Here is an 11,094-nt window from a genome sequence, read left to right on the forward strand (position 1 = left end):
TTGTTTTCTTTTGAAAAACCAAATAATTCTTTTCATTTATTTATTTATTTTAAGACTAAGAATTTTCTAAATTTATTTTTCTGTAATAGGATTTTTTTTCCTTTTCTTTTATTTTCATAGGAATTCTGAATTTTTCTTTTCATTATCTTGATTTTTTATGATCATTCTTTTTAGGATTTTATTCCTTTTTCTTTATTTTTTACAAGATTTTTTTTCTTATCTTTTCATTTTTTTCTTAATTTACAGCAAGAATTAATTTTAATATTTTTAATATTTTTGCATTGCCATCGTGAGAATTTTATTTGTATTTATTTTTTTATTCTTAATTTCCTCTATTCTATTAATATTCTAACAATTTTAAACCATTCATCCTGACCCTGATTAAGAAAAAAAATCAGGAATCAAAGCGTCTGAAGCTAAACTGGTTTTAGCTTAACTAGCTAGCTAACGAACTAGCGCTGCTAGCATGTTGCTAAACAAACATGCTGCTGTCCGCAGCAACCCAGCCGCCTCTGGTCCGGCTGCATGTGGAGCAGCAGGTGCTGAGGGAACCTGATCCGGGTCAGATTGGGTTTTCACTCGCTGCTGGTTTCAGTCACCAGCTGTGGATCCGTCTCAGCAGGAACCCACTGAACCACACACCACTGGGTTCTGTGGTTCCACTGGTTTCCAGTCAAAGTGACCTCAGCAGAAACAGCTACCTGTTTAGATAATCAGTCGACGCTGTTACTCATTAACACACACACACAGAAAAGGATATCTGGTTTTTGGGAGTCACTGATACAGAGGAGGGAGCGACTCAATCCAGGGGAATATTTAACTACAACTCCACCAACTCCATGCATGAGGCGGATTATAGAGACGCACTAATCAGAGATCAGATTGATGACATCAGCTCATGTTTATGTCCAACGTTTTTTTAAAGTTTGTAGCTTTAATAAGCCATATTTGTTGAAACTCTGACAGTTTGGTATTTGACAGAAAATCTGTGAAATCTGATTCCTTTATCTTATCCCAAAGGATAAATAGAAACAACCAATCAGAGCAAGGAGGTGGGTCCTTCGTTCTGTGTTAGCTGCAGCTAGCGTAGCATGTTTTGAATGCTAAGGATAGTTAGCACAGCCACAGAGGGCGGTGGATAAATGGTTTTCCTGTAACTGTAAGTCGTTTCTCTGCCATTGGCACATTTAGCAGCACGTTCACAATTTATTGATTCTAAATATAAATCAATGAAATATTGAACCATTTTGGCTTATCGCACGTGTTAATTTATTTAACCTATTTGACTAATTCATCAGAAATCTACTTTATCAGCTTCTGCATTACAGATATTCATACCTGAAGCTGATGCATTTTTTATTTAATTGGTTTTCATCACGTTTCCTCTGTAACTGATGCTGAGAAAAAAATTCAAACCTGAAACAAAAATAAAATCTCATCTCGATCCTCATCCTCCTACTTCCTCCTCCACCGGTGAGTTTTCTGGTTCACTGGGTGGGGAGTCAAACATTCCAGGCACGTACACACACACACACACACACACACACACACAGGCACATACACACACATACACATCTGTGCACACGCACGCACACACAGGCACACACACACACACACACAGGCACTTGCGCGGACACACACACGCGCGGACACACACACACACACACACAGGCACACGCGCGGACACGCACACACACGGACACACACACGGACACGTGCCCCCCTCCCACATTCCACACCAATCTTCAGCCGTGACTAAGTCCATTTGTTCAGCTCTAGTCACTGTCTTAGTCTCCTCTGTGTGTGTGTGTGTGTGTGTGTGTGTGTGTGTGTGTGTGTGAGAGAGAGACATGCTAATCCAGACCTTTACATGCTCATTTAATCTTAAAGATCTCCCAATGAAGAAGCAGGGAAATCCTCCATGATTATGTCCTTTCTGCTATGCTAATGCTAAACCACTAAATACATAAAAATATTACCAGAAGCTAACACTAAAACACTAGCCAGACAAGAAACTATCTAAGGCTAATGCTGAAGCAGTAAACATAGAAAATAATGGTAAACAGCAGACGCCAATACTAAACCACTAAATCAAAAAAAGATTAGCAGAAGCTAACGCTAATCACTAAGTCGACCGTTTCTTATCTTCATCTCCTTCCTGGTCTGAGATTCGCTAACAGCAAAGTCTTCAGTTTCCGATTCTGCTGCATTTCATCACTTTAAAGTTTAATGAACATGACGAGCAAAGAGGAAAACATGATGAGACATAAATTCATTAAGTCATAAAAATGGGGATCATTTTACACCAGTAACTGACTTACAAGGCCCAAAACGGCGGCCATCTTGACAAATGTCAGTCATCCTGAAATTCAAGTGGCTGTTGGGAAATATGAAAAACCTCCAACCTGAGTGGTTAGCATGCTAATATTTATTTGTTTCCACATATAATTTACAGGAAAACCATAAAACAGCTGAATAATAACCAATCAGCTTCAGGCTCGGGTACTTCCTGTCAGTTTTCTTCATTTCCTGTCATCAGCGTCTCTGAGCCTGAATGAGGCGACAGCAGCTCCTCTGTCACATGCTAACACAGAAACCGACAGAAACTTGGATTATTTTGAAGCAGGTCTGACCTTGAATGACCTTGTTTATCGTTCACTCCGACCTGATCGCTGCTGGACGGCCGTTTAAGGCTGGAAACTGACGGAAATAACCGAGGAATCAGCCTCTGTTTGTCATTTATTCCTCTGCAGTAAACTCTGATAGAGGACATTTCTGCTCCAACTCTGCAAAAACACTAAAGTATTTTTGGTCAGGCTTCTACTGCAAATATCTTATTACACTAAGATTGATATAATAATTTACTTAAAATAAGCTCCTTTTTCTGGCAGAAAAGTTGTTCTTAAGTTATGTTTTAAAGTGCACTAAGATCTCTGAATGAGACAGCAGCAGGCCAAAACTACTTGGTAACAGTTAATGTTTCTGCAGTGAACAACATGAGTCCTGTTATGTCTATATAACGCAGTCAGCTGTAAAATACTCCTCACTATGAGTTTTCAGAAATACTTTCCAGTGATTTCCCGCCTGTGATTCTGGACGGCCTGCGGTTTTCCCACCGTCAGAAACACGAACATCAACAATTATTTCCCCAGAAACATCCAGAATCATCATCGGTGACGTTTGGTTTTTATTAGAAACTCTTCACACATTTCATTCTCCTGAAGACATACGGAACTTTCCAATGTTTCTCCTCTCAGAAATGTTTATTTCACACTAAATCAGACAAACTTTGTCCCCGACAGAATGACCGGGGATTGAACTACACCATCTGGCCACCAGGCAGCGCTGGCGACACTCTTCAGTGCAGAAGCTGCTACTGAGAGAAGAAGACTCACTGTGTTTAGAAAAGAAGTCAGAGAAATTCAGGCTGCCACAGGGTGAGAGAGAGCAAGACTTCCAGCAGATAACAGACGCTCAATAAGAATTTTAGCATCTGACGAGAAACGGATGGAGAAACGCTGGGAGAGATTTAAAGATGGAAGTCTTTAAATCAACATGTGAGTCCATGATTGATTGACAGATGGATAGATGACCAATGAATACATTTTATTGTTTCACCTGAAACTCACTTCCTCGTTGGGTGACATCATGGAAGCTCAACCAATCAGAGAAGAGGTCAAACTAGTCCAGTTTAAACAATTCTCATCTGTCTGGATCGATTCAGACTCTTCTCAAGCTTTCTGTCCCTCCCCTGCAGCTGAGTGGTTAAATCCCAGAGAGCATTAGCAGAAACCTGTAGCAGTGAGTATTAGCAGAAAGCATTAGCCTTGTAAGTAGCATTGCTAATTACATGCAGAGAAAAGGCCTGTTGTGTCCCAGCGTGACGACGGTGCCAGCACAACACAGGGATTACTCTGATAATCAGAACGCTGAGCCGGCGGTGTGAAGGGTCGAGCAGCAGGAATGATTAACGCAGCTTACTGTTCTGCTGGCCTTCCAGCTAGACGTTAGCATAGCGAGGGATTAGCGTCCCCCGCTTTCACTGGAGACCGGACCCGGTATCTGTTTTTATAATCTTTTACAGATCTGGTCAATGTTTGGCCTCTTGCTTTGGGAAAAAATGCCAGAAATGTCGGCTGTGCTTTCCTCTGTTGCTTTTCGATTTATTAACAATAATCAAGTCAGAGCGAGACTTCGTAACGTCCGCTGTGCGTCAGCTCCTCAGACGGGGAATTATTTCATAAAGTCATGAACTCAGACACTTTCACAGCCAAACGGCTTCTTCACGTTGGGCAAAGTCAGAAAATTAAAATCACACATTTCCTCATAACAAATCACGTTTTCTTAAAAATAAATTACAGACGATAGAAAATATTTTGAAAAACTGGTTTTTCATCACTTTGAATTACAGAAACCTGTTTCTGTCGTTCAAAGTGGTTAAAAAAATCTAGATTTTCTAAAACTTAAATGTTCAAAAACAGGAAGATTGATTAATCACTAAAATGGACTTAAGTCAAACATCACATTGAACACAGCTAGTGTTTGGAACCAGCGGAGGGGACTGCTAGCTGAAACGTTAGCTGTGCTAATCCTCAAGCACTAATCGTAAATATTAGCACCGCTAATGCTAAAGTGCTACACCATCACAGTATTTAGCAGAAACTATTACTAAAGCGCTATAACAACACAGTACCTAGCAAAGGTAACGCTAAAGTGCTACACCATATAGCATTAAACAAAGTCAATGCTAAAGTGCTATATCAACATCATATTTGGGCTAAGCTAAGGCTAAAGTGCCATACAAATATAGTATTTAGCATAAGCTGACTGAAATAAATAAACAATGAAATAAATCCTAAAAAAACAAAATAAATTTTTAAAAAATTCTCAATTCCAGCCTCTGACTCGTTGATTAATTGATTTTTTTAACATGAATAAAACCATTTTATTTTTATTTTCTCTGCTCAATAATTGTCTGAAAAATGTATTTTATTGAAATCAACAAAAAGTCATTTTCTGCAGAAAGCGGCTCAGTAAATCATCGGAGCATGAAAGGGCAAGTTTCAAACCTCTGGGGTTGATTGTTTTATTTCTTTTGGTGAAAGTAATTTAAGATAAATGCAGAAATATTTTCTGTAACAAAGTTTTCTCTGAAAGAAGGAAGTCTCCTTCATTCCAGAATGAGGCCAGGGCCGCCCAAAGTCCTGCAGAGGACCACTAGTGGGCCCTGGGCCGCCGTTTGGACACCACTGCTTTCCCATCCTGGACTCTCAGACAAACAGAAGAGCCAATCAGAACCAGAACAGACCAGGAAGTCTGATGAACCTCAGAATGAACAGCCTGAATGACGGAGCGGCAGAGAAAACGAAACAACCCGACCGACGGTTCTCCTCACGATGAGACTCTAATGAATCTCAGGTTTGGTTCTGAAAAACAGTAAATGGAAAAATGCATCAGAATATTCTGAACATGTCGGGGCGGAGGCGAAGAAACGCGATACGGATGAATTACAAGCAGCAGGAATTACCTCCAAATCTTGTTTAATATTCCTGCTGACTAAACACGGATGTTTGAAACCTGCAACAGGCTCCATCTGAAGGATTGAATGTGCTGTAGATTCATAAAATGGAGGAGCGACAAGGCAAAAACACAAAATCCTGCCAACTATTTACATCTAGTTTCTTTGTATGGAGAGAAATTGGTGCCAATATTATTGCAAGCAACAAACCCATAGAAAGAAATACATTTTAATATTAAAACTTTGCACATTTTTTGATAAAAATAAACATTTAGTATTTTACAATGTTTGGCAGTACTTGAACCTCATTTATGCAGTTTGCTATTTTTTTCAAATTTTATTATTTCTAATTATTTGTTTTGTTTTTTTTCTTCAGATTTCAATTTTAAATAATTTAAAAACATTTTGGGGGGGTGGATTTTACTAATGGATTTTTTTTTAAATCGCGTTTTCCTGATTCCATTTCACACTTTTGTGAATTTCTATTGGTCAGCGTTAAATTCTTTTTTTCTAATTAACATTTTTGATTGCGTTCTTTGCTCTAAAAATATTGGAACAAATTTCTCTCAATACTATTGCAAATATCTTAGTACACTTCAAATCAAACAAAACTAACTTAAAAGTAACTTTTCAGGAAAATATAGGAGTTAATTCTGAGTCAATAATTTGTCAATATTGATTTTAGTGATGATGCGTTCAATCAAAATGAGAAAAGAAAGTTTTCAGCAGCCGATCGGATAATATCTCTGGATGGAGGAGGTTTATCAGAGGTTAAAGTCGTTGGTGGTGTCATCTCTTCCGCTGCTGTCCTTCCTGCTGTGCAAACACCGGCGGCCCCCCGCAGAGCCAGACGGACCCTGACGGCCCCATTAGTGGAGCCAAAGCAAACAGTGACTCTCGTCTAATGGGAGGCAGCGTTAGCAGAGCCGTAAAACTGGGAGGGTGGCAGAAAACAGAGGAACAGAACCGCCTGGTCCAGACGCACCAGGATATCCGACAGCATGAGGACGGACCGCTCCGTCCCACACCGCGTCCCGTTTGGGGCGGCCGCGTCGGGCCCAGACTGCAGGACTCAACAAGTCGAACCGGATCCGACTGAAGCCTCAATTTATGACCCGCTACCAGCAAAACAGAACAGAACCAATCAGAGACCGCCTCGACCGGGCTCCGGTCCACCTTTCTATAAACTCCTGTTCAGTTGGTGAGGCGTGAACTCTAATTGACCTTTGACCTCTGGTCCTCCAAACCTGGGTCTGGGTTCGGTTAAGAAGTGAACTCTGGTTCGGTTTCAATGCATGTGTGAATGCCAAGCGGACCGGAGACCATGGACGTAAACCAGGGGGGCCAGGGGGGTCCGGACCCCCAATCTTGGAAAAGTCTAGAATTGTCCCTCCCAAAAGAATAATAACAGAAACGTTTGGATTTAAACAATATCAATATAAAAAGGCAAAATAACGAAATAAATCCAATTCATCAAAGAAAAAAATTAGAATGAATTTTTAGGCCCCCCATTGTTAGAACCATGCAACAGCAGCTGAACGGTACCGGCTCGGTTCGAGCCGCTGAGGAGAGGAGCTATCTGTTAGCTAAAATGACCTCTGACCCCTGAGGTCAGCACCAGAGCGACACCTCCAGCGTGTCGGAGGGAATTTACAGCAGAAGACGTTTCCTGACGTTCCCGGCTCGTTTGCCATGAGGTCGTTTGTTCGATCGGAGCGTCGCTCTGCGGTTCGCCGAGTCGACATGTCCTCAGCCAGACAGGAAACTAAAACTTTCCAATTCATCAATCAATAATTAATCATCTGACTGAGATGTGCATCAGAGAGAGTTTAAATCTGTACTTCAAAGAGATCAATGTCTTTATTTGGGTTCTTTATTTGGGTCGATCCGTCCTGAAGCAGGAAATACAGGGTCTACTGTGGAGCTCAGTAACTATTTTAAAAACAAAATCATTTTATTGTGAAATAAAAATATTTCTGAATATTTGGCAACATTTTCCATCAGCTTTAGTATTTTAGTAACGATAATTATACATTATGTGTGAGAAATAAGAGATGCTAGAGTTCAACCAGCTGGCTAAATGTTTTACTGATATGCAGATTGTAAAAGCACAAACGGAAACAGAGAAACGACTGAAATCAGAATCTCTACGAAACTCATTTTCAAAAATACATTTTCTAAATTTCTAACTTTTAGTTTGGCTTCATAAATTCAACTCAAATGGATGCGATGATTCTGAGTCCAACGTTAAATCAGCAATTAGCAAGCATCTGCTTGCTAATTGCTGCTGGCTAGTCAGAAGGAGCTGAGTGTGGAAGGAGCTGCGCCTCAAAGGCGGGGCTAGGTCCACCCAGACGTTTAGCAGCTGAATGGTTGCCATGGAGATTAAATAATTTCTCAAGCATTAAAGAATCAAAACAAACCTCCATGTTTGTTTTTGATGAGGGAAAAACTTTATAAAACGAAATCTGATACCGGCCCTTTAAATGTCTACATGCTCCCACTGGCTCAGGTTGTAAGAAGTAATCAGGTTAGTCAGCAGAACTTCGCAGAGCGTCTGTCTCCACCAGCAGGAGAAATGTTTCCCGGTGACGTGTCTCTGTGTTCATGGGAACCTCAGTCGCTGACCTGCGGCGGACTCACCTCTGGCCGCCGATGACATCATGATCACCTCCAGCAGCAGCAGACCAATCCACAGAACCTCCATTTTGTTTTTACGGAGAGGCGGCGAGGTGAAGTGACCTGGACGGCGGGAAGACGCAGAAGTTCATACTGATGCAGAGAAACGACATCCTGATCCAAGAAAAGGTCATCTTCTGCGTTGGCCTCCGGGCTTTGGCCCAAACTCAGAGGACGAGAACTAAAACCTCCAGACCCGCTGCGATTTACAAACTGAACCAGGTAAAACATTCATACTGTTCCTCTTCTAAAGACTGCAGCACATTACTGTCTGAATATGAGCATCAAAATTAGCATGCTAACCCCTCAGTTCGGATGTTTGCTATGCATGACAGACATTTAGCTGACCGCCATTTTTAACCAATTATTGCCATAAAATGTTCCTCATTTTCATGAGACAGATGAAATTATGTGACATCAAATGTTTGTCATCTGTTAATACGACGCTAACGTAATAATAAGAATCTGAGGACTTTGTTGTTAGCGAGTTTCACAGAGAGACAGACGTCTTCATGGTTAGCGTTAGCTTCCGCTAATTTTTTTAAATGTGTTTATTATTTGCTTCTGCTTATTTTTTTACGTGTTTAGAGGTTCGATGCTAGCATCTTCTAATATTTTATATGTAACAGTATAGCGCCAGCAGGTTTTTTTTTTTTTACATTTAGCAGTTTAACACTAGATTCAGCTAATTTCTTTGCTTAGCAGTTTATTGTTAGCTTCTGCTAATTTTTATGTACTTTTTGTGTTGTGCAAATTTTTTATGTATTTATCAGTTTATCATTTGCTTCTGCTAATTTTTTACATGTCTAGCAGTTAAATGTTAGCTTCTGCTTCTTTATGTTCTAGCAGTTTAGCATTAGCAGAGCTATCATTATCGCTTAGCTTACTAAAAATGTTTTTTCTCCTTTCAGTTCTGCAAGGAACATCAGTAACCCGGGAGGAACATTATTTTGTTATGGCGTCATTTTTTTGTGCTTTTTTTGGCATAACTTCTATCAAAATTAATAATTTCTACGGCAGAACATATTTATTCCTCCCCTTTCATGATTTTCTTAAAACTAAAGTAAAATGTTTGTTAAAAACAGATTTCCTGGGGCAGGCGCAGTGAAAAGAAGCTGACATGTTTGATTCTTGTGGCTTTAAATCATTTTTGTAAAGCAGCAGACTGCAGGCTCCTGCAGCTAATAAAAGGATAGAAGCAGAATATATTCAATAAACAGTAAATTATGAATAATAAACATGTTTCCTGATGGACAACAGCTAAATGTTTTCTGTACAGCTAAATTTTATAGTATAACTGTAATAAAAGTGCATTTTTTCCCACCAACAGTTTTAAATAAATAAGAGGTTATCAGTTGTGTCACGATTTAGCTTCTTTCTTCGTGTAATAGTAAAAGTACAAAGAGTAAAAACTAAAGCTTCAGAAGTTAAAGGGTTTTAAAAGTCCCGGTCAGAAGCAGCTGATGGGTTTATTACGGAGATAAATCGCCCAGATGTTCTGGAAGCAGCAGATTTATCCCGTCCACATGGTTCTCCTCACGGCAGACACTTTTAATCTTTATGCAACATAAATTCTCACCCATAACTGAGAGGAGATCCGGTGTCGGTACCGATTTTTACCAGCCTGTTGTCCAGGCTGTATCACTGTTATTTTCGATCAGGACTAAATAAACGTTTAGGTTATAGTTTGTTTATTGGTTTGACAGATTATAGAGGACGTTTAGATGTCTGGGAAACTTTTCAAATGAGAATTTGATTAGGACAAATGTGTACAATCGTTATTTACAATAAACAAAGTTGGTTTCTTAGAGATTATCCACAAAAATGAGGTTTAATCTGCTAAATATATTCAGAATAAAGTCAGACTTACTGTAAATTTATCCGAGCAGAGCAGAAATTTTGACCTCCAACAAACTCCTCAAAAAAATTCAGATTTCCAGATGGAAAAAGATGCAGAAAGTGTCTCCAGCCAGCCAACATGTGGACTTTCTCAATGACAGTCCGAGCGGAAAGCGCTCACAGAGAGAGGCCCAGAAGCACTCACAGAACCAGAACGGAACCAGAACGGAACCGAACTCCTCATGTATCCACAACCAAACAGCGGAACCAAGAGTCCTAACCGCCTCCAGGAGATCCGCACCGTCCAAATTTCAGCCGCAGGCGAGAAAACAAAAGTCCGTGGAGGGACCCGCCCCAGCCCGGAACTTTCCGCCAATCAGAGAGAGGCTCAATCAGCAAGCCGACCAATCAGAGAGCAGGAAGATGGAGGACGAATTTGGAGCGGTTCGGGAAGAAAAAATTAACTAAAATTACAATTAATAAATTAGATGCGAGTACTGCAGCGGGAACACTTCAAACAGGAGTTATTAGAGGTATATCCTGTTATAAAAGGCATTATTCATTAAAATCATTATTATTTTATGAACTAAACTAAGAAAAAAGGTTTAATTTCTGTGAAAATTAATGCTATTTAGTAGGTTTGTTATATTTATTTATTGCTGCTCTTTGATACTGAAAATTAATTCCATAATTATTTTCCTAACTTTTTTATTTATAATTTTAAATACATTTACATTTTTCCATACTTTTGATACTTTATACTTTCAATATATAGATAGAAAATTGCTATTTTTGCACTATGTGCCTGCTTTCTATTATTGTTTTTTTGGTTTACTGCTTTTTTATTGGTGTAATATTGAAATGTTAAATGTTTTTTCATTGGATGTAAGCAGAAAATCAAGGTTAAGAGAAATAAATGCTTAAAAATATTATTTTTCTTTCTTCCTCTTTCTTTTGTCTTTCTTCTCTCTTTCTACGGTAAAAGCGCACGGCTTCTTCCAGGTAACACGGAGCTACACTGCCACCTGGTGGTGCTCAGTAGCTACTACATGACGTGC

The 11,094-nt window shown here is 39.6% G+C and overlaps 1 protein-coding gene across 1 annotated transcript in view; it reads right to left on the bottom strand.

Moving 5' to 3' along the window:
* Positions 1-10,432, bottom strand: part of LOC106937552 (fibroblast growth factor receptor-like 1) — a 27,690-nt gene extending 17,258 nt beyond the window's left edge. Inside the window, exons 1-2 of the mRNA XM_015019112.1 lie at positions 10,068-10,432; positions 8,162-8,260 (exon numbers count right to left, since the gene is read on the bottom strand). Of these exons, the coding sequence (XP_014874598.1) occupies positions 8,162-8,225 (64 nt within the window). The 5' untranslated portion in view covers positions 8,226-8,260; positions 10,068-10,432. The remainder of the gene's footprint in view (positions 1-8,161; positions 8,261-10,067) is intronic.
* Positions 10,433-11,094: the final 662 nt, after the last annotated feature.

Source organism: Poecilia latipinna, unplaced genomic scaffold, assembly GCF_001443285.1.
Source record: "Poecilia latipinna isolate Pla-1442-1.1 unplaced genomic scaffold, P_latipinna-1.0 Scaffold2376, whole genome shotgun sequence".
NCBI lineage: Eukaryota > Metazoa > Chordata > Actinopteri > Cyprinodontiformes > Poeciliidae > Poecilia > Poecilia latipinna.